We start from the raw sequence: 24261 nt of genomic DNA, 5'->3' as shown, positions 1-24261 counted from the left end.
AGTCTGCACTGTGGCTCCTGCATTCTCTCGAAATTTCCATGCAAGGCGTGAGTATGAGATCTCCACTCACGCCAACTCCGGCATGCACCTGCAGCTCACCCTACTGCAAGTTCTGCTTTCGAAGCAGAAGCGAACTCTCAACTGCAGAACCGTCTTCCCTGCACTACACTTCTTTCAACAAGTGAACTTACTCCTTTTAATGAACTATACTCTATAATCAAATAAAATTTGGTCTCTTACCTATCAGTCCTATAAACGCAGCTGGTAAGATGGTGCGCATTGGTTTTAGTACCTGTGGTAAAAGCTGATCTAGTCAGACTTCTCCAAATATCACGTTAAAAATATCCCTCCAGCCTGGAATCTTGCAGGCTGCTGGTGAACAGCAAATCCACCGCACCACGGGGAAAAATCCAAAGGGCACAAGGGCAGAGCTACAACACGATCATCCAAACAGGGACAGATGCTGTTTCGTACTCAGCGTTAGCAATGAACTTGGGACCAACAACCCTGAAGATGGCAGAGGGAAACACACTTGGAAATCATCAAGCATAAAAACAGAGTGGGGGTGAGAGGTCTATGCGAAGGTCAACAACCCGATGTACTGGGCTTCCAAATAACATGCCTTGCAGCAGCTCATCTCGGCGGGTGGGCGCTGGGACGTGGTGCGAGCGGGGGCCGCGTGGGTGCTGCCGTGCCACGGGACGGGGAGCTCCTGGCTGCACCGAGGGGAAGCGCTGAAGGAAGGGGGCAGGGAGCATCTGCAGGTGCCCCACGTCCCTCCTCGCGCAAAGACACCCCAATGTTCCCACCTCAATGGCAGCGATGCAGAGGAATCCAAGAGAGAAACAAAGGCATCCAGAAGCGAAAAAAGTCTAAGACAATATACACAGTGTGTGCGCGCCTCGTACCTCGCTTTTGTTTTGACTTTTCTGTTTTACTTTTTACTACTCTGATCTTTTTTCTCTTAACCTCCTGCCAAAATGACTCCAGTTTCTCCGTGTCAGCACATCAATTTCCAGTCTAAACCCTACCAGCGACATGGACAGTGAGAGCACCAGCCCTACTAACATTATCCAGTCAGTTCAATGATAGCATGGAATCACAGAGTGGCTTGGGTGGGAAGGGACCTTTTAAAGATCCTCTAGTCCACCCCCTGCCCTGGGCAGGGACACCTCCCACCAGCCCAGGTTGCTCCAAGCCCCGGCCAACCTGGCCTTGAACCCCTCCAGGGATGGGGCAGCCACAGCTTCTCTGGGCAGCCTGGGCCAGGGGCTCACCCCGCTCAGAGTAAGGACCCGTTTGGTGAGCCAGCAGAGATGGAAGTGCAACTTTGCTTCACCCCCAGGGACTTTACCATAAACTTTCTCTTTTGGGATGTGAGATTTACTGGACCCCCGGCTCTCCCTCACCCCTCTGCGGTGTAACAACGCGTTCCTCGGGGAACGGTCAGCCCTGCTCTTCAAAGCCTTCTAATTGCTGCCTAAGCCATCGTGCTTTGTTAATCACGGATCCTCAGAAGGATTCCCCATTCCACGCACGGTCTCCACAGGTCCCAGGCCCCTCCCGGCTCTGCTGGGACGGGCCACGGCAGAGGGGACTTGAGATTCCCTCCTCCCCGGCATTCCGGGGTTCTCGCTGCTCCCTAAGTTGCCACCTCCAGACTACACAGCCCCCAGAGAGGAAAGATGACAACAAAACCGCGGTGCCTTTAGACATGCAGGACACAATATGCCTTTGGAATAGCTCAGCAGCTAGTTTAGCCTCCTAATTAACACAAATCATTACATTTAATCAACTTACTCCTACGCTGAGTTAAATACTATTGGAGTTTTGCTGAAGCTTAACATTAGGAAATACAATCGGTCTCAATGTGCAGATCTCATGGGCAAAACAAACCGAACTACCCCAGTAACTCGGTGTGTTCTGCTGCTCAAACGCACGCTTAAACTCGACTTTGCGTAGGTTTAATCTCTAGGCACTGACTTTGCCTATGATCTACTCCGCTAGCAATGCGCTCGCAATCTTTCAAAAGGGACATTTCTTCCTAATTATTTTGTTCTTCTCTGACACTTTTCAGCAAAGCTTTGCCACACGCGACACCGAAAGCACGGACAATGCCTCAGTTACTTGTCTACCACCGGATCAAAATCTTTTTCTGAGTCATCACCTCCTGACAAAACTCTGCTCTCCCACTCCGGATTTAGGGCCTGCATTCTTTATTCCTAAAATGTACAACTTCATACTTTCCTGTAGTGAAACAAATGATGCAAGAATTAGTCTGGTTTATTAGCACGCAGATAACCACCTTCCCTTCTACCCCTGACAGCCCTTGCCCTAAGCACACCTGATCAGCCCACTGTCTTATGGACTTCCACGTCGCTGCGCTGAGATCAGCTCAACCTCTGCTCGGCACGACGATGCGAGAAGGCTGCCGGATGTCTTGCAGTGGCGTTTTTGGAAGCTCTGGAGATGTTTCACTCTAATGGCCCATCAGCACCAATGCACGGCACCCAACGGGACGTCCTCTGTTGTCGTGTTGTATACAAATACTCAAGGAATAATGTGCTGTTCCAGCTTACAGGGTGGAGGGAGGAGACGGTGAGAACGGGATTCAGTTTAGCTAAAATTTTGACGACAACGAGGATGGCTTTTTCTGGGCAATTCTTAGTTGATTTCCTTGGTAAACTAACTGGCACCTGTAAAGCACTTTCTCAGATATTTTGAATATTTTAGGATGAGATGAATCTCCTGTTAGAAACTCTTGTTTCTCTCTGTCGAGCATGGAAAGTGGTTCCAGCGGCGACACCTACACCGGAGCAGTCTATGTGCAGGGAGAGGAATCCTACCTTACGGCACGGTCTTCGGATTCAGACTTACAGAGGAATCAAGAACCGTGTGAGCTGGCTTCCTTCTAGTAGTCTAACTGGGGAAAAGGGTTTCACAGGAAGATGACTTTTGAAGATGTTAACCAGCTAAACCAAGGAATGCACACTTGTCCCCTACAAATGTTCTCTGCCTACTAAATTGGCTGAGCAGGAGGGAATTTTTCATTTCTAGATATGAGTTGAGATCACTGAAGATGAAGTTACCCTTTTAGGGCTAAAATTTCACTACCATTTTAACTCCTCTTTTATTTCTGGGATAGTAATTAATATTAGCAAACTACACCACGGTGGACAAACCCAGCGCCTTCAGTTGCATTTCAGCAGCCAGGTGCTCACCAGCAGAAGCACGAAGACTCGGTGTTCGCGTTGGAGGGAAAGCTTACGCTACCATTCATGCTACTGAGGAACAGTTCCCTCTGCAGGATTATCCTAATCCCGTGGATTTTTAACGGGATTAAAGTCACCTGAGCATTCAAACGGAATCCCCCAGCCGAGACTTACCTTCAGAGTGTAGACTCCCATGCGGCCCGGCACCTTATAGAAAATGCCCTCTTCCCCTCGGGAGTTGGTGTGTAACATGGCATTCAGGCATGCCAGAGGAGAAGTCCCACTGCAACCAAAAGCACAAGGTCAATCATGTCTGAATGGATCCGGTCGCGTTCGTCTTCTGCCAGCAGACAATCACGGTCCCTCGCCCGACCATCACGCATGCAGAGGCGGAAAGATCCCAGATCCAACTTCTACTCTCCAGGAGAATACAAGTTGAAGCTGCCGTAATAAGCACCAGTGAAACCAGTCCACGTACCCGCACTCCAGTCCCAGAAAAAAAAAAATCAAACAGAAAAACCCCCAATTCAGGCTCTCCAATACTTTTTTGCAGAACATCAAAGTGGCCACACGTTTTCAAAGCTCTAGATATTCAACGCTGCTCATCTGAAACTCAGAGCAGATTTGTTGTGAGCTAACGACTGACCATGGAGCTACTGAAAATTGGGTTTTTTTTTTAAGAAAACCCACAGCATACTGAAATGGGAGTTGTGGGATAAATAATAGAAACCAATTAAGCAACTTTCCCCGGAAAGAATGGAGATCTTTGATCCCAGCCAGAGAACCGAGAGAGAAGATCCATCTTTTCACCGGTGCTGGTGGGGGTTTCTTTGTTTGGTTTTTTTTAAACCCAGCCCACTGTGGACAGAAGCAAAATCAGGTGGACACGGCAAGGCAGGTGGCTTTTGTTCCCACTGCAGGGTCAGGCTGATCATGCCCTCTAGGAAATAGGTGTCTTTGCTCATAAAGCGTATCGGTATCGAGCTCGACCCCTAGACGGCAGCTGTGAGATTAAGTGAGCTTTGGTCTCCCAACGCCCTGCCACAAAGGCTGGAACCAGAACCATCAAATTGACAAAAAACCTAAATTTGCGACTGATTGACTGAAATCCCCGAGCAGGAGATGCAGCTGTTTGTCTGTACTAAATTTTTCTATGAACGTTCAAACAAGTCCCATCAACAGCAGTGAAACAACCCTGGGAGGGAAGGGAAGTAAAGGCGAGGAGGAGCCCAGCCCTCTGGCGCTGCCGGCAGGGCACACGCGCTCCAAGTTCTGCCCGAGAGCAGCAAAACCGTTCAGCTGAACTTCTGATGCCTGGTACGAGGAGAAGCCAACGTCCTGAAGCAGGTCTGGTCCCCTCCGCCCCAGCGCGGCTGAGCTAACAGGCTGGAGACCCTATAAGGAACGCCAGCCAGACAGGGCGGCTCCGGAACCACAGGAGAAATCCCATTACCAGAGGAGGGCTAGTATTTATGTCGCTAGACCCGCTCCCAGCTCTGCTGACCATTACACAAGCGTACAGCGAGACCCCGGTCCCCATCGGAGGGACTGCTGCTGGTGGGGAGCCGGCAGGGCACCGTCCCGGTCCCCCTGCCCGCAGCACTGCAGAGCGGGATCCTGCGGGCTGCTCGCTCCTCCGGTTGAGAAACGGGCTTGGAGAAGTCCTCGGAGTTCTGGGGGAGCTCTGGTCGGGCTGGGACACCCCAGGGCTCGGGCATGAGCCTGGGCAGGGGCATGCAGTCGTCCCCCACCAGCAGAGATCCCCGTGGGGTTGCAGCCCACAGTCAGAGCAGATGATCTCCTTCAAACCTACGTTATTCCACACAAAGGGACAGAAAACAGCCTGTACAGCATCCCTGCTCTGCGGGATCTTGTGCTTTACGAGTTTTTGCCAGCGACATTTGTTAACAAATACTAGTGAAAATGGTGATGAGGAAGGTATTTTCTAAATCCCAGCCCAGCGCTCACCTGACCGCCTTGGCAGACGGCTCAGCCTGATGCTCAAGCAAAAGCCAGCGGCGCCGGAGGAAGCAGCTGAGGCTCAGGGGTGCCAGGGACCACCCACTCCTCCCCTTCTGGTTCTTACGTGGCAAAACTCAGTGTCATTCAGGTACTCGTACACTGACCCAGCGACTCCTCTGGCTAACAGATGTCTTTTGGAGAGACAGGCAACCATGATACGACCGAGAAACCAGTAACGTCAGCACCTCGCTTTGATCCCTGCCGAGAGTTCGTGCCTGTCTTCAGGCTCGGCATACCTAGGTTGAGAATCCAGCCAGAATCCCTACTGCTGAATAAAAGCTCCTGCTAAATACATTTGTATGCTGTAGACAACCTCTCCTCATCACCTCCTTGCCTGACCCCACCGAAACCAGCTCTCAGCTTCATCGCTCCCTGCTGCTCCCATGGCTTTTCCGTCCACGTTCCTCAGTGCTGCGGCAGCTCCCGCAAACGTGAACACCACAACTGGAAGCCACTCTTCTCAGGCCAGCTTCACCACGGCCACGCGTTCACTTCACGAGGCTAATCCTCTTCTCCAGAAAGTCACGGGGTCTCCCTGGAGCTACGATTCAGTGTGATTTCCTACAGCAACCCCAAATCCTTTCCAAAGGCACTGCTCCCCAGGGTACGCCCTTCCCCTCTTCTCCTCCTCGCTCCTGGGTGGGATTTCTGCAGGCGAGCACTATGCACGAACTGCACACGAGCATATTTTATACAGGCCCAGCTGTACCTGGCAGTATAAAGGATACACCTGTCCTCCTCCCACCAGTTCATCGTCATCCCCCCTGTCACTGCACCTAGAAAATTATCGGTTTATGCTGCTTTCCAGATCACTAATCGTGCGCTGAATAGCACTGGAGGCACCGAAGCGTTCCTGTGCAGGCAGCGCAGGGGCAGGAGGAAGCTCTGCCACGTACCTGACCTTTAGCTTGTGGAGCACATTCTTTTTAAAAACTGTATGAGAGCAGAACATCAACGTTAAGCCAAGCATTTCACAAAGGCCTTGGCAGAGCTGCGCTTTGGAAGCTCACCAAGGAATGAAGCCTGGGCAGGACCTGTCTTTACAAAAGCCATACCGGTCTGGCATCTCCATGGCTCCTACTGAACCCGCTCCATTGTTAACAGCTGACCCGCTAGTTTTGCTTTCTTTTTTTCTCGTGTTTATCCATCTGTAGTTAGGTGTCTTCCTCTCTAGGCTCTTCTAAGAAAGCTGGCACAAACGTTAATGCTGTTCCAGCCTTTCATAAAGCTTACTGGGAAAATTTTAGAAGCTAAAAATCAGTGGACAAGTCCCACTGAATTTTAAAAAAGAAAAAGGGGGAGTGTGGGTGTTATTGATTTGGGTTTAACATGTGTGGTCTTCACATCGCCTTACATCCTTTCTGCCTCTGTGAGCGACTGATCAAGACCCTGGTTTGACACACAAACCTCCGAAATGAAAAAAAACAAAAAACAAGGATCCCCAAGAAGATATCTGAAAGCAAGTGAGAGTCTCACCCCAGGACTCGGATGAAGCCGCAGCCACGGGGCTGGACAGGACCTGCATCCCTCGGGAAAGCACCCTGGGCATTTCTCTTCAATAAAAGCTGTTGCTGCGCTACTCCAGCCCCTGGCCCGCAGCTCTCGGCTCGCTAACAAATAAACGGGCGGAGAGACTGCGGTTACGGTTATTCTCGGCGATGAAACTTGTTCTTGTTGGACTGGAAAGATCTCCCCCTTCCCTTGTTCCGTGCTGCGCTTTGCCCAGAATCCCCCATTACTCACTTAATTCGTTTTCCAGCTACCTGTGTTTTGCACCCAGCCTACCTTTTGTTATTTTAAATGCAACAGCTGCTAAAAACAGCCTTAGGAACCAGATGTTATTACACCATTTATTTTATCGCTGCTTTTTTTTTTTTTAAATAATGAAGGCCATCTCCGTTTGCCAGGAACACACAGCGGACCATCGGCCGCGTCCGACAGTTCCTGTCATTCCACCTCAAAACCAGCAGTTCAGGAAGCAGGTGAAGCGAAAGGCCAGTTGCTGCCCACTCCAGATTCATCGCTACCCACTGTTCCACTTCAACCCCTTCCTTCCCACCCAATTCCACACTGCTCCGCATGCAGAGCCACCGTCAGCCTCCCACACTGCTGAGCACCAGCTCTACGGAGGCGGTTCCTAAGGGACCAGCCCTTCTGGAGCTCTCAAAACAGGATTCATCCTTCAGAGAAGATGAAGCGGAGCTCAGCAAGACTACGCCATGGCCAGTTTGCAACTGCTGCGCTCCTCCACGGCCCCTTTGGGGAAGCTGTATCAGATCTGTTGGAGCTCAAGCCCTGAACTTGACTTCTGAAGCTTCTGAACTGGAATGTTCTCCAACTTTGTGATCGTGGTCATCAGTGGGCTCTAAGCACGCTCAAGCTGTGCTTCTCGCATGAAGATGAAGGGTTTGAGATGCAGAAGCACAAACCTTCTCAGTTTTAGAGGCAGGAACCACCCCACTGCTTTTGAGGACAGTCTTGCCGCAGGCGCCTGTTCCACCAGTTACCTACAGCAAACTGGCTCCCAGCTCACTGCAGCGTGGACAGGCACCACGCGCACAGCGATGGGGGAGGGAGGAAGACTCAGACATCGGTGGGAGCTCTGCGGTTGTACCGGGACACCCCAGTCCATTAACATCAAATTCTCCCAAAGGGACCTAAACAAATACTGTCCCTCCTACCAGCTCCCCTGCACCGCCTTCCCACAGCTAACGCTCAGAGGCCGCTTCACCCCCCCAGGGCTGTTTTCCTTGAATTATTTAAGAGTCTTCCAAAACGAGCCAAGACCAACTATTACTTTTTCAAATGTGTTAAATTTCCACATTCCCCTGTTCTCGCAGACGGCCCTGTTTTCACCCAGTATTAACCGCTACTGAGAGGCCGTGGGCAGCAAAGGGATCTCGCTCTCAGTTAAATGCAAGGTCAAAATATTTGGCCAGAAGTTGGGAATTTGGTGCAAATGACCACTAAAAGCACAGAGACTGAACAGCCCCCTCAGCGCCTCCAGGGCTTCCCTCCATCCTACATGAAGGGTGCAGGTCTTGGGGGGGTGGTTTGTTTTTGGAAACAAGGGAAGGCTTCCAAATCAAAATTGTATTTTCTTATTTTCTTCTACTAATTCAGTTTGTGATGTTTTTATCTGGGATAACCAGTAGATACAACTCCAAACTCAGTTTTATGGCTAGAAGTTTTTTACATAAACTAACGCACTTGAATGAAGATGCTTCATCTAGACAGGGCACGCTTCGGATTTTACCGAACTGCTGGGGTTTGCCCCAAGAACCAGCTACTGTAGACAGAGTCAGACGCGAGGTTTTATTAAAACGTTATGTCGCACCCTGTATTTTTACAGCTGATTCAGCAGAGTTCCAGTGGGGGGTTCCCAGCTCGCTCTCTGCCGAGGGAAAGCTGCAGCTGGAGCCGGGTCGTGCTGGCGGTGCCCCCGCCGCCGGTGAGCTGGGGAGAAGCTTCCAGCTCCCGCTTTGTTCAGCGGGGCAAGAGCAACACCTAAGTCCTCCAGACCCCGCTCCCCTGTGACTCGGGTTCTGCCAACACCAAAGGGACCTCGATCTGCCGTTGCACCCTGAATCTCACCTCTGCACTGCAAACGGACTACACGCACAATCAAGAGGTTGTAACTTTATCCAGCCACCAAGTAACGCGAGCCCTTCTCAAATGTATTCAGGAATTTCACTGGTTCACCTCGGTAACGCGCTTCTGCTTCATCGGGCCACTTTCCTGGCAACAAAAGCACTTTCCTGATGAAAACAGGCCAAATTCCTGACAGAAAAAATCATTAGCTCAGACATCTGCCACCTCCAGAAGGTTACTGGTATCTCATCTAATGCTTCTAAGTCGTTTTTGACCAAAACTCCAGCAGAAGCAGCCCTACTGCAGCTCACCGTGACTGCAAGAATACAGCTGGGGGACAAACCGGGGCTAAGGCGTTCAGGCTCTGACGGCAGCAGCGTGCTGCGGCTTCTTCTAGCCAAGTGTCTTTCAGAATTTTACATTTTAGGTGCATACACGAGCTGTGTTTGTCCTTCTGCGAGTGCACATGATTTTTAGTTGTATTTTCATTTATGCACTCAGAGCAGTTTAGTATTTAAACTTTTTTATTCCAACAGGGAACGGCACATCAGCTGACAGCTACAGCACAAAAGCAAACTTGTTTTAACTACCGTGATAATAAATGGGATGCTCACCTTTATCAACTACCCAGTGCTCAGTGCCAGCCCACAAACAAACGGCACCCTTGGGAAAAATCAAGAAAAAGGGCCCTTTGTTTATACTGGTTCGCATCCCAGCCGGAGTAACGCCTCCTGGAATGGTTCAGGTCAGAACCCAGTTCATTAGGCTGCCAAATGCAGCTGATGCACACAGGCTTCGCTCATTGAAACGAGCTTGCATTAGAGTATAAAAAAAAAAAATAAAAATCTATTTGCAACAGTTTAGAAGACGCAAAGGTAACTATAACATTTGCCAGGATTCATTTGGTTTCCATGGCGTTACAAGCGCACGCTGAAACTTCCTAGTTTTTGCTTCTCAAAAGCTAAAAATAGCACGGCCTTTCTGTAAATCTGCCAAAATCCGGGCAGCAAACGTAGCATAAAGGGGACTGGTGGTGCCAGTGCAAGGGTCATAATCCCCGCTCTCATGCCCAGAGCTAGGATCTTCTTCAGGAAAAGCGGGAAACGCCCATCTGTTCGCTGTCTGAAGTTTCGAATCATTTTCCTTCCCCATAGCTTAAGCAGCACCCTCACTCACGTGTGTTTCACCTTGAGAACAACCCGGGAGTACCGCATCCCCCCATCCAAAGCCGCTGCTGTCAAAAGCAGGAGTCGTTAAGTGCTGACACAGGCTTTCGAGCACAGCATCGAGAACACGTCCACTTGCAGATGCCGTGCAGGAGAGGTCCGCAGCAGCGAGCACCCGTCAGTACCCGCCAGGCGACACCCAGAGCAGACCCTGAGAAATACACGCTCTTCGACCCTGGTATTATCGGAGCAGGCACTGACTTTTTAGCTGCTCGGCACCTTTGACAGCAGGGTCTAAATACACTTATTTTGTCAGCCAAATGCGGTACTTTACGAGCCTCTGACTGAACCATTTCAACCCTTGCCCCCGCGCAGCATTCTGGAGCGCCCGTGAAGCGGCTTATTTTGGTTACAAACTCAGTTCCCCACGGTTCCGCTGCCATTGTCACGCTCAGCAGCGCTGCTCGCCGCTGAAAATGGTGTTTTGGTAGTTATTCCCTTCTAAAACAGCCAATTTAACAGATTTACTGGAGCCTAAAAACCTGTTTATACTTACAAACCTATGACTGCTACATAAACTATACTTTTTTTACATTCTTGACTAAACAAGGGGGTTTGGTTACTTCTAAATATTCTATTTTGAAAGTTAAAAGTTTTCATGCTTCCACTTCCATCTCATTAATAGATCAGAAAACTGATCTCAAAGTGATGAAGAGCAAGTGACAGTCCCTCTGCCTGCAGAACAGGCACGTTCTTTACCTATTTTGTTCGATTCCTGAAGGGCTATAGCAGCGTAACAGCAACTTCTGCAGTTAAGCAGTAGTCGTAAGGCCAGTCAATGGCACAAGAAATACATACTCTGAGCTCTCGCCCCTCCAAGAATTTCTCTAAGCTACCTGACGTTTCAGACACGTACGTACTGAATTCTCCTTCTGAGAATTGCCAAGTTTAAGCCATCCTTAAATCACGGCATTTTAAAAAAATTAAACTCAAAGGCAAGCAGGGAGAGGCACAGGGGGTTAGGGCCGGGACTCTCCCCCCAGCAGCTGCCCCTGGACGGGGAGGACGGAGGTGGACGGAGCGTTTCTCCCCACGCCTCCAGTCCCAGCGCAGCACCCTTCCCAGCAGCCTGGCGACCCAGACGACTTGCTCTGCGCTGGAAACAAAGCCCGACCCCACCACTTCTGTTGGGTCACAAACGGATAGAACCCTGCAGGGACGTTCTTCCGTCGTGCAGTATTTGAACTGAAACCCCCTGCCCTCAGAGCACCACACAAGGTGTATTCGGCTATCAAAAGGTGACATTATATTAGAGCTCCATTTTTAATTTGGTTAGCAGACTTCACGGGATGTCTCCACAGCACAGAGCCCCCAGCAGAGCAGGACACCCCCCCAGGGCTGGGGGGGGCGTTGCGCAGACAGAGGGGCATCTCCTGCTGCTGGGCACAAACACCGCTTGGAATGCCCTGGTTCCACACCAGGGAAGCACCCAGCAACCTCGACACCAGAGATGAGTTAATTATCGCCTTCTGCTCTAAACAGAAGCTTAATACAAAGTGCATCCACCGGCGAGTGTCTTCATTTCCCGAGGCCACCGCACGCTGATGGAACCAGATAAAAAGGCCCAAATGAACTCAACCGGGTTCAAGGGTGAGGGGTTTTCCCATTTTGTTTTTTTGAGCATCCCCTTCTTCCCCACTCTCCACTTGAATCAGACGTTCACACACATAGCTTTTCGTTTATTAGTGTATTAAAATATGGTGGTTTTAAAAAAACAGATCTATGGAAGTGTCAGAGCAGAGAGATACTGTAAGCAGACACCACTACACCAACTTCAAGCTTGTTAAACAAATTTTTGATTTAGAAAAAGCAGCTCATTTTAGGTGTTAAATTTCACTTCACCCAATATGCAGTGCCGAATGCCCCCCCCCCCCCCCCAAGAACAAAAAGGATGCACAAACCCCACATCATGCAAGCGCGGCACCCCCCGAGCGGGGGCTGGGGCAGAGCGGGGTGAGCGGCGCGACGCGGAGCAGCGCATGCCGGCAGCCTCTTCCACCGCCGCCACCGAGCCGGGGATGCGGGGTTTGCATCGCAGGGACGCGCCAATGCAAACAGCATGCAGGAAAGGCAGACTGAGGCAAGAGAAGCACTAACGCTAGCTATACTACCATTACTTAAGTCTGCGTGAAACAAGCGGTTGCTCTTAATTAAGGCTTTTGCAGCTTGCGTTAATAGAGGAGAGTAGCTTTAGAACAATCAGCAGTGGTTCTTACCTTCTGGAGTTGGAGTGCAACCCAAAAAAAGGAGAGAAATACCCCTTTAAAAACTTGAGCAAGACAATTGTCTAACCATTAATATGAACCCTCCCCCCCATCCACCAGAACCAAACTGAAAACGTTTCGGGCAGATCTGCAGTAAAACGAAGCCCAGGTTATATCAAACACGGGGGAGGAAGACATAGACCTGTCAGATTTTTGCAGTCTATTTGCAGAGAAGCTGCCAACCCCAGGCACCTCCCAGATGCCTTCGTTTCAACCTTCACCAGTTAATGAACTTTTAGAGAAGGCAGGTGGACCCTCTGGAAACCTCCCACGCAGCCAGGCAGCGCTACAGGGGTTTACTGCTCTTGTTCTTTCACACCCTCACAGCACTCAAAGTTCCTGGGAATTTGTGAGAGCTGAAAACGCCACGAGTGCAGCTGACGAAGACCGCGGGTTCCGATGGAGCCGCAGTGGGACCACAGTGTGCGAGGGCCCAGGTGGTACCTGCGGGTGATCAGCAGCCTGGAGGACACCACAAAGCTCCTGGGCACACGCTGAAGCTGGGCTTTACTTCCAGCTCTAATTACCCGTCTGGTCTATCCTGACAACTGAATCTGACCTGCGGGGACATCAGCAGACTCTGACACCGTACGCTGAGCCCTGGATGAGAGTAAAACCCCTTGGAGAAGTCGTCTGACTTCTAGACACGGATACAGGTGCAAGCAACACCTCCAGGTTGCCAGCACTTGACCAGCTCCGCAGCGCCCACAGAGAAGATGCTCGTTGACGTGCTGTTCGCATCCCTGGGGGACTACACAGGAGTCGGCATTTTCTGATTTGAAAGAAGGAATCCAGATAGAAGTACCTTCCTTTGAAGCTTTGGGGGCACAGAGTTAAAACTTGCAAAGTTTTTGGGTTCCCTCCCTTTGTATTTCTGCTACAGAACCAAAAGCCAGCTCATACTGAAGATAAATCCTAGATCTAGGTATTTTTTGAGACCTCAGCTCTAGAGTTTTTTAGAACAGAGTCAACCTGTAGATTCCTGCAGTGCTGACTGCACCCCACGTTCTCCTTGCAACAGCTAATATATTCTTTCACGTGATGAAAACCAGTGTGTAATTTTTTTTCCAGGAGAGAGCAAGAACTGCTAGTACTGCAGTCTCGGGATTAGAGAAGAGGAATATTTTGTTAGTTATAGATTCGATACCTTTATATAAGGGATATGGGAAGAGGCACCTACTCAGTTTCTCCTACATACAACAAATGCATTTAACACTCCCAATGGTAACTATAATTTTCTCAAACCAACGTTTTCCCCTGCATGTATTATTTATGGCATCCACTGAACCTATCTCCATGCCTTTGTACAGACACCGAGCGGTACAGAAACATGAGGCTACTTCAACTTTCAGCTGAGTCAATGCTAAGGAAGCAAAGAAGGCCCACGGTGTCCTGCAAGAAGCTCAGCTTCTCCTTCGGTGGTCTCCAGGCACAAACCAGGCTCCCCGTGAGGTACGGGCACTATCTGCAGGCAAAGGCTTGTGATACAGAACCCGAAGACAAGGTGGCCTGGAGCTGGTGGTGCTCAAGGGGCAGAATCACAGACTGGTTTGGGTGGGAAGGGACCTTAAAGGCCACCCAGTGGCACCCCCTGCCCTGGGCAGGGACACCTCCCACCAGCCCAGGTTGCTCCAAGCCCCGGCCAACCTGGCCTTGAACCCCTCCAGGGATGGGGCAGCCACAGCTTCTCTGGGCAACCTGGGCCAGGGGCTCACCCCCCTCACACCAAAGAATTTCTTCCCAATAGCTCATCCAAATCTCCCCTCTTCCAGTGTAAAACCCTTCCCCCTCGTCCCATGGCTCCCCTCCCTGCTCCAGAGTCCCTCCCCAGCTTTCCTGGAGCCCCTTGAGGGACTGGCAGGGGCTAGAAGGTCTCCGCGGAGCCTTCTCTTCTCCAGGCTGAACCCCCCCAGCTCTCTCAGCCTGTCCTCCCAGCAGAGGGGCTCCAGCCCTCCCAGCATCTCCGGGGCCTCCTCTGGCCCCGCTCCAACAGCTCCGTGTCTCTCCTGTGCCGAGGACTCCAAAGCCAGACACAGTACTCCGGGCACTTCCAGTTTTTCCTTGCTTCAGAAAAAGCCCTGGTGGGGAACCCCTGCCTGGTTCAGAGTAGAAACTCCTTAACAGGACAGTCCTGAGTGTCCCTTCTGGACACTCGCCAAACATACCGCTAACCTCGTGAAATGTTAATCTGTAACTGTCACTGTGACTAACACTTCACAGCCGTTTGACCAAAACCAGCTTTAACTCGTACTTTACACCAGAGACTTCACACACAAATTCCACTCTAGACATAAAGACATCATGAAGGTCTCAAAGAGAATACCATGTTCTGGTGGTCTTCTATTAAAACTGTTAAGCTGATAACTGTTCTATTTTCTCCAGAAAAAGTCAAATCCAACTTTCAGCTGACTAAAGGGAAAAGAATTTACTGCACCAGCATTTGTTGGCCTCTTCTGCTGCCAGCCTCTTCTCCTGAAGGCTTACAGTAATTAACAGAGCAATTAAGATATGCATTATCTGTGAGGCTGGCCCTAAGGCACCTGCTTCCAACAAATGCCCCTTTCCCATCAGCAAAACATCAGGAAAGAGCCCCAGAACCCCATCTGTGAGTAAGACGTCCTGCACGTGACAACACCAAGAGGTTAGTAACAACTTCATTGACATTTTCATTCCCATCTTCCAGTGGAACCAAGACAATCTAACTAGAAAGAGCCGAGATCTGAGGTGACCTAACCCTGGCAGTTCTTAAATAGAAGCGTGGATGCCCCTGTCCTATCCACCCCCAACACACTCAGCATCATCAACTCCATAAGACACAAACTGAAGGTGTTCCAGCTCCTGCAGCTCATTTGAAGGTTACATTTAAAGCAGCTGTGGATTAAAGAATGTGTAAAGTAACTGAAATGTTTGTCAGCTGATGGCTTCAACTAGCTACAGCACCTTCCAAGCCAGCTCATAATTTGCAACTTCACTCCCCAAGAGTTGGGAAAACCAAAGGTGTTTTGTGCTCTCGGAGTAGGACCTGTTTGACATACCGCACCCCAGCGGCACGCGCCAGAAGCAGCCCTTTTAACTCTACTCCCTGTCCACAGGTAAGTCTATTAAGGCTTCGAGGTATTGCAGCAACTCACAACCTTACAAGAGGTGCTGAAGCCACTTTGCTAAGGAACATGAGGCTGGGAACCATGACCTGGAGTCATTTAGATGGGGAGGAACCTCTGGAGGTCACCAGGCCAACCTCCAGCTCAAAGCAGGAGCAGCTACATCAGGCACCTCAGGGCTTTGATCAGTCCAATCCTAAATACCTCCAGAAGTGGAGGTCACACAACCCTCCCTGGTGTTTGCCAAACAACGAGGAGTTTCAAATACTCTAGACCAGCCTACACCGAAAAGTGGGTTTTTGGCAAACACTGTGTTACCTGACCTCCTCCCTGTGTGACGCCACAGCTACCACCAGGTAAATCTGATCACACACATTATTTTAGGAAGTTGTGAAAAGCTTTACCCGAATAAATTAACACTGCAACCAAACCAAGGACGACAACTTCCAGCATCCCCTCCCGACAGGCTCCTGCAGCACCGGGAGGTGAGGGGCCATGACACCTAGGTGTCAGCTGCTGTCACCAAAATATTTCGCCTTGTCCTCAGAGGCAAACAGAAGCCTTTAGGGAAGGCTAAACGGGCATGGGTGGTATAAACTGGAAGGAGCTGCCTGGTGGATTTTTCCCTGCATTCCCTTGAGGACAAGTCCCAGTGTAGAGCTTCCTGCTCACGTCTCCAAACACCTCCTGTTTTGAGCGCTGGCTGGTCAACGCAAGGCATGCACAGAAAAGCCTGCTCATACGACATGAAGATGCTGTATATTACAGTCTTTGCCAGTAGAAAAAAAACATGTACTGGCGTGCGTAATTTGTATTCGAGCAGCTACGTGGTTAGCCAAGGTCAGCAGACGCTGTGGGAACACAAGTGTCCTCTGGAGGATGCTTTGCTGGAGGCCATCCTGAAGCACTTCTGGCAGGTCCTCCCACCCAAACTCTTCCCATCTCCTCCACCTGGCTCCCGCCTGGCTCCCTACACAGCAGTGGCAGGAAAATAAGCTTTAAATTAGCTTTTGCACTTCAGCACATTATTTCCCAGCTCCCTGCCGTGGCGAGGACGCAGGAGGCAGCACAAGCGAGCGGAAAACTCAAGCCTGCAGCGTGGCCCATCAACACCTCAGGAACCTTCCCCTCCTGGGTCCTTTTTCAGCCAGCAGCTCAGATGATGAGAGGACGCTGAGGAAAGACTAAAGCTGAGCTCATCAGCACGTCAAGTGGCCTGAAGCCATTTTAAGAGTGACACCGTGAAGGCTGCTCTGACCCGTGCTCGTTTCCTTCATCAAAATTTGAGTTCTGTGGAATAGCTAACTCCTCGGTAAAAATATATCGTCTGCAATACAGAGACAATTTCAAGTTGCCAAGGCACAGAAAATTCGTTAAAAGCAGGCAGCAAGCAGACCACATAGCAAGAAGTTGTCTCTTTAGCATGTTGGCTACAGAAATCAGGGATGAAGGCAAAACTCTGCACAAGCTGACTCCACAAGAAATTAGCAAACGGATTATAAATATCCTACCAAGACAATCCTTTGTATTAGTCAAGTATGTCCAAAAGGTGGACAATGGCCTATATATGTTCTTCTGCTGTGAGGTCATGACCAGAACCTGACTGAGCTGATGAAAATGCTTCATTCCTTGAAAGCAAATACAAGTGTCCAGAGCCATTCTGGAGTTTGCTGAAGGATTCAGCCTACACTTAATGTTCTCTGGACTTGCGAAAATACTGAAGAACTGGAGAATCTACAGAGGAAATGAGTTTTCGCAAGACCTGCTTTTTGGGAGGTAAAACAACATTAGTAGGCTCAAACCCTCGGCTCGAACTCTCACAGCAGACTCAGACCAGCAAATCTTCACGCTGAGTTTTGTAGCGCAAGAGCCTTGTCTGCTCTCTGCCAGATGCAGGATGCTCATCTCTTCCATTGTTGGATGGGTTCAGTTTCCCCATTTTCCTATTTATTTTTTTTTAAGATAGGAAAATATATTTTTCACTGGCTATCATCTAATTCTTTTCACCTAAATGAGATTTTTTTTTCCCCCTGGGAGAGCCTTTTATTGTACACCCATCGTGGCTTTAAAGAACAGCTTTTACAAAGAAGAAAAAAAAGAAAGCTGTCTTGATAGAGCGAGCTTTCATCAGGGAGAGGGACCTCATTGCAAGAGATAATCTGTCCTCACACCCAGCATCAGGGGGATCCAGTATCAACTTTATCCTTTCCAAAAGAATTAAAGAACCCCGCATCCTTTTGAAAGCCCCCCGACCCTCCCCCCTTTTATCCCTACCTGGGGGATGCTGGGTTTGTTATGTTTTGGAGGGGAGTTACGTTGGGGGATGAATTTCCTAGTGTCAAGCTGGTGAAGTGTTGAAGGAACAACTGCTCCGAGAATCACGGCATGGAGGAACACGCAACTTAGCTCCCCAAACGCCAGACAGGGAAATCAAAGTGCTGAAGAGCAGCTGGGGAATACTGCAGTGGCAAAGCTGCCTGCCAAGAGCGAGGAGAGATCGCTTTGTTGGTCCTTAACCCAACCTGAGCTGCAAGAACACCCTGGAGCAGTGAGCAGCTTCCCTCTTCCTTCAGACAGCATCACCTAGGCCAGGCTCCAGCCTGACCTCTGCTCGTGTTTCTCAGACAAGTCAACGGGACACTGTTTGCCTTTTAAGTTCATCCTCTGTCCTCCTGCAGGAGCGTGACTAAGCAGAGAGATTTTTCCCCACTCAGGCAAGATCCTCATTTCAGAATGCACAAACGTGCCGCCGCTCTGAGCTACGCGGAAGCCCAAAGCCCCGCGTTTTCTTTCCAGACAAGGGCAATCGGTATCACTGGAGTTCTCATGGCTCAGGAAGACAGACTCTTCATATTACCAGGCTCAGAGGGCAAGCTAACCACAGAAATACAGCAGGCTTCTGAGCTTCAGCTAGCTAGAGGGGAGAAATACAGGAAACCGGTTAAGAAGCCTTATGGAAGTCTAAAATTACAGCGCTGGCAGCGTCAGCCCCCTTCACGTAACCATCTCCTTGTCGGGAAGCAAGTCACCTCCTCCGGGATGCTCCGAGCATCTTGCAAGGAATTTGGAAGGACCAACTTGCCAATGAAAAAGATAAATTAGCCACTGCCTGAAGGGCAGCTAAAACTTGAAACCAGACTGTTCACGAGACACTTATCCCTACTCCAAACACGACTAGTGAAAAGGGGACTTTGGCTTCTATACTTTTTTTTTTCCCCTCCTCCCAAAGCGGTTTAAGAGTTTGTTTTGGTTTATGTTAGAAATTCCATAAATGCTTGAAATAAAAGTAACCAGAGCACCACGTCTGTTGTCATTTTCACCGAGACTGAGGTAGCGTTTAGATGTATTTAATTAGTATTTGGGCAAAAAAGTTAGCGTGTTTGGGCAGAGGTTCACAAGCTGGTATTTTACAGTGTCCCCTATAAAATCCAAGAAAAAGAGAACATTCATGGCTATCAAGAGAAAAGGCTATGCAAGATATCTTTCAAAGATGGTAACTCTTCAGATACTCTTACACTGATTTTAACACACCCAAGGAGATTAGAGAAATCCAGTTACAAATTAATAGTTTTGATTTAAAAAGCTAGTTATCGTCAAAAAAATGTTGTTCTCTGTTGCTAGCTCTTGGTGCCCATCCATCCCATGCATTCAAGTTCAGGGACCTCTCACAGCTGGTGTTGCTTGGGTTAGCATCGTTACTCCATGCACCGTCAAAGCCTCATTTGAAAGATTAAGTGTTACAACACGCTCAGACCTCCCCATGCGAGTTGCCATCAGAGAGAAGGCAACACAGGACACCGGACAAACCATGGAGCCAGATACAGTTATGCTGCTAATTTGAGTGTTTATCCATGTGTATTTTATTTCCACAGTTTGCACGCAGTGACCTGTAGGTAGGAAAGGATCTCACAGGATGGGGGCAGCCTGCCAAAACAGGCAAATTGAGAAAATTAAGATGACAGATCACGCGAAAAGTATAGTTCTAGCTTCAGGATGCCTTAGGTCTCCAAGACTGACATCTCAGAGCACTGGTCTGACCTCTAAAAATCTCACGGTTAAAATTACTCGGATAAAATTATACATACGGGTAAGATAATCAGCCAGTGTCACCCCAGGTCTCTGTATTGCTACAAAAACCATCTTATGGAAAGGCCTAGCCTTGTCCAAAAAATAGTCAAATTCTCCTGCAGATAGCAGAAATCGCTGTTGCTGGTTTTTCCACTCTCATCTCAACTGTCATCCTTCTTCCCTGCAATTCCAAATGCTCTACAACACCACCAGCGAGTCCCCTCGACCCTTTCAACATGCCCTCAAGCCTCCTGCCAAGCAGCTGGCCAAGGGCAGCACACGCCAGGGGTCATCAGAGCACGAGGGAGGTGGACCGGCTGCACGGCCAAACACAAAAACCATTCTGGACACTGGCTGGGCTCCCTGTTTTCTCTGCCTTGTCTCAGCACATCCTCAGGAAAGTCATCTGTCGCTTCTTCTAAAACTATTCTCTATCTGGAAATCAGAGATTAAAAAGAAGTTAGATATCAACACTTGTAAATACTGAAAGGGTGGGTGTCAGGAGGATGGGGCCAGGCTCTTCTCAGTGGTGCCCGGGGACAGGACAAGGGGTAATGGGCACAAACTTGACCATGGGAAGTTCCACCTAAACATGAGGAGGAACTTCTTTGCTGTGAGGGTGGCAGAGCCCTGGCACAGGCTGCCCAGAGAGGTGGGGGAGTCTCCGTCTCTGGAGACATTCCAACCCCGCCTGGACGCGTTCCTGTGCCACCTGCTCTGGGTGACCCTGCTCTGGCCGGGGGTTGGACGGGATGATCTCCAGAGGGCCCTGCCAACCCTATGGTTCTATGATTCTATATCTAAGGATGTGAGGCAATAGATGCTGAATTAAAAAAAAGCACTGCAGTCAAAATTGAGAGTTGAAAGATTATGTGGTTTGTGTAAAGAGTTTACTACCAAAAAAAAATAAATCACGATGTTGGTTATCAAAAGCAAACTACACTGAGAAACAATTCAGAACTCAAACACCTTGATACACACGCTAAAAGAAAAGCCTGTGCCCTGCCTGCAAACCTCGACACCAGCGAGAGCCTGGCAGCCACCTGCTGCCTCAAGGCAACCGAGTACAGGGGAACGGCCGTAATCCGTCAGACGGTGGTTTCCTGCCAGAACCTCCACAGAAGAGGACTCAATCTGGTGAGCTCAAAATGCTCGTTTGACAGCTTTTATACCTTCTCTAACATGATTTTTTCTCTAATAAATGCTGACTTGTGTTAAGGCCATCTTATCACAGGCCGTGACTTACGAGAAGCCCAGTCCAGCCACAAACATGTTACTGGCACTGACTGGAATCAAATTGCTAAGAACTGACAACCTTTTAGGCCTTAACTCATCTAAAGCTCTGTTACATCTATCTGACATTTAAGGGTGAAGACCGCTCCACAGCACACAAATGCAGCTAAGTCAGGAGGGTGGGCAGCTGAACTCGAGAACCTGAGTTTCACACCTGACTGCTCCCACCAACGCCTTTTGGGATTTAAGGTACTGAGGAGCCTGCGCTGTCCTGATGCTCAGCCGCAGCTCTTTTAGAGAGGAAAACAACTTACTACCAGCTCAGGCTAAACCCCCACACCAGCTCTAAAATGAGAACTTGAGGTTGAGAAGGACTACATGGCACCATGGATTTCTGTTCTGCTTTTTTTTTTTTTGGCTGTTCAGTCCAAAACCTGGCCTGACCAGCCAGAGACTGGATCTTTCACACCACATGTGAGCTCCTGCCTAAGGCTCTGCCCCCAAAAGAGCACTCGTAATGGCTAAAAGGGTTCCCCGCGTCTAAGGGCCCGGACACTTGCTGGACTTGTGCCTTGCCATCGGCGAGCCCACCAGCACAGACGGCTGCATTTCTACCCTGAGGAGCTCACAAGGTGCTGACAAAGGCGGTTGCTGCTTGTGGATATGGCCTTGACAGATTAACAGCATTTAACACAATACTGAACCTGCCCTAGGGCTGTCAGACCATAGTACTGCCCCAAGGCAAAGTGCATCCTCAGGGCAGGGACTAAGTGCCACTTTTGTCACCTCCCTAAGAGTATAAATGAGGCTATTTGGTTTCCTTCCTTTTAGATAAATTGCCTTTCCCCAAAAGCAAACCACTGCTGTGCTGTCCACAACTTGGGTGAAAGATTTTGTTATCAATAGCAGAATTTCTGCACTTGGGCCCTTGACTATTTCCGTCAAAGCAGATGGATTGCTGTTATTAAACTGGCAAAACGGAGTGGAGAACATAATTAAGGCAAATTTAGGACAGTTATTTCATTCCACACAGATGAACTGGCACATCCAACTATCTCCCCTCTCCCTGCCTTTTCTTTGCTCTTAGAAAAGAGACATAAAAGTACTTGCTGCTTCATATGGAGAGCTGTTCCCTACCTCAAATAGACCTGTCCACCTCTGGGAAACACACAGCTCAAGAACTGAGCTACGGGAACAGCAGTTCCCAAGTTGCTCTGGTTTTCTAAAGCAGACGAGAATCAGGGAGTCGGTGCCCTCCTTCGCCCAGCACACCAAACGCTCCCTCTGCTCCCCAGGGGGACAGGGAGACGGCTAAAGCGCAACCGCACACTACTCCAGACAACACTAAGAAAACAGCATGAGGCATAAAGTTTTCAAAATAAGGATTTGTACGTGAGGCTGCTTTTTTGCTTCCCGAACAGCTTTAAGTTTTGGTTTAGGTCATTTCTATTAAACTGACTGGAGATTTTTTTGTTTTGTTTTTTTTTAAAGGTGCAATAAATAGTAGTTAAGTTTACTTCAGAACTCGGAGTCGGAACTACCTGATGAGCTCTAGCTTACCTTAGACCAGAGCTGCAGCCATGGCACACAGCTCGTACCTGGAAATCACGTGTGACCCCATCTAGTTTCCCTGGTGAAAAGTACTGGTGGCTCGAGAGCTGGTCTGCAGAACTGGGCTCTAGGTCCCGTTTGCAGGTATTTATCATTTCAGTCCCCAAAATACTCATGAGATAGGGGTTAACAGTAAACTAAACTAAATTGGAACCAAAGTATGAATGTGTTTTACTGGTACGGGTACTTAACTCACCTGATTTCTTTCAGTCCTTCCTTCTGGATAACCTGAAGGATCTCTTTATGGCTCATAGGTGTATTAGGGTATTTCTCCAGGACCTGGCAAGCAGAAGGAGATTGAGAGGAAGTTACTCATTTGCATTTTCACTTTAATGTTCAACTGCACAGAAAGCTACATTAAATGGTTTGGACATCTCCAAGGATACAGGCGAGGAGGAACTACTGGCCTTCTCATCTCACCACCACCCCTTCCACCTGAAGAATGCAAAGAGACTCCGGGAGACGGGCTGAAGGGCTGACTTCAGCGCAATTCCCAAGCTTCATTTCAAAAGCACTGCCCCTAGGTATCACTTCTTCGGGAGAATGAAATGCTCCACAGCAACAGGGTGGCTTCACAACCATCAGCGTCACTTGGGAACGCTGCAGGAACTGCTGAGGTACCTCAGATACAAAACTTCCAAAACCCAAATCCTTAACGTTTGCAGAGTTGAAACAACTACTGATCAGTTTGGTTCTAAGTATTAAAGAAGTTTAAGGAGGTCTGGTGTTTAATACTGCCAGGGTTGTTTAAAAAAATCTGTTTGAACGCAATTCAGGCTTAAAGTTCATAACTATGGTCTATGAAAAGTGTTAAATTGTCAAAAACACTCGGGGCCCTTCCCCAGCCCACACTGCGCAGCAAGTGCCAACCATCGCTCGCTTCCCTTCCAAGAGGGCTAAGATGCAAAAGTCTACTCCACAACCGCAGCCAGAGAGTTGCTGAAGGCTTCTGAAGGAAGCTGCCAGTGACTACGCGTCATTTGGATATTTTAAGCACTATTCGTGCTGGGGGGCTGGGCAGGAAATGCCTCATTTCCTCCCTAATCATCCGCCTGTGACCCATGCCCAGCACATCAACCCTTGAGCGCTGCCTTCCATCTTTAGCCAGAAAACAAACCCTCAGTATGTCAAGCATAGAAACCTACAAGTGACTTTGCAGAAGGAAATGACCCGTTTTAGTTTCTCTGTTCTGCAGCTCTGCGGAATACATGGCTTCTCCTAAAGCCCCACCTTACTCCCTCCAGGAAGACCCAGGTTACCCTGACGGCCGCGGACCCACAGCTCTCTCTGGGAGGGACTTTGGAAAGACCCGTTGGACTGCAGCATCCCTCTGCTCCGAACAAAGACCCACCGTTAGCGCCAGCTTTAGCTTTGCAAGCCCTACCTAACGGCACCTGAAAGTCTCTCTTAAGTGACGTTAAAGCCTGACTTCCACGGCCACTTCGTTCCCGAAGCTGGTACCTGGCTTTTGCCAAGGCTGCGGACTGCAGGGAGACACACGGAGGCACAGCACTGACACCAGCACAGCAGCGTTCCGCCTTCAGGGACTTCTGGAGTAGCTGAGTAACGTGTATAAAAGGGAGTTTAAACCAGATTTAGGTCGGATTTTTTTTTTTTTTTTTACCCTTACTCTAGGACCAGCCTCAGTGACTCATTCCACCTCATTTCTAGCTGTAAGTAAGGATGGCCGCAGCAAAGGGATACCAAATGAAGGTGGTTGAAGAGTGCTTTAAGTCAGGCAGTTTACAGATTTATATCAGCTCCCAACTCACGTTCACTCCGCGTTGCCAAAGAGTCAGTATACTTCTATACCATTAACTTGGTACAAATCCTGAAAGCTTGTTCTGCACAGTGTGCTGAACCCCACGGAGGGCAAGAAGGGCCAAGGCTATCTCAGTTCCCACTGTGGTGTCAGCCTTTTCACTGCGCTAGC

The 24261-nt window shown here is 49.3% G+C and overlaps 1 protein-coding gene across 7 annotated transcripts in view; it reads right to left on the bottom strand.

Moving 5' to 3' along the window:
* The window catches only part of ASXL2 (ASXL transcriptional regulator 2), a 126829-nt gene that overhangs the window by 71728 nt on the left and 30840 nt on the right, over nucleotides 1–24261 (bottom strand). For 4 of the 7 annotated variants that reach the window (XM_074582232.1, XM_074582233.1, XM_074582230.1 and 1 more), the window contains 2 exons: nucleotides 22525–22607; nucleotides 3387–3495 (listed from right to left, as the gene is read on the bottom strand). In XM_074582232.1, coding sequence (XP_074438333.1) covers nucleotides 3387–3495; nucleotides 22525–22607 — 192 coding nt within the window. Of the gene's footprint in view, nucleotides 1–2167; nucleotides 2299–3386; nucleotides 3496–22515; nucleotides 22608–24261 lie in introns of those variants that run through there. The other 3 variants (XM_074582234.1, XM_074582236.1, XM_074582237.1) reach the window with 3 other exon arrangements.

The sequence above is a fragment of the Larus michahellis genome, chromosome 3 (assembly GCF_964199755.1).
Source record: "Larus michahellis chromosome 3, bLarMic1.1, whole genome shotgun sequence".
Lineage (NCBI taxonomy): Eukaryota > Metazoa > Chordata > Aves > Charadriiformes > Laridae > Larus > Larus michahellis.
This window is presented reverse-complemented; position numbering and strand designations above follow the sequence as displayed.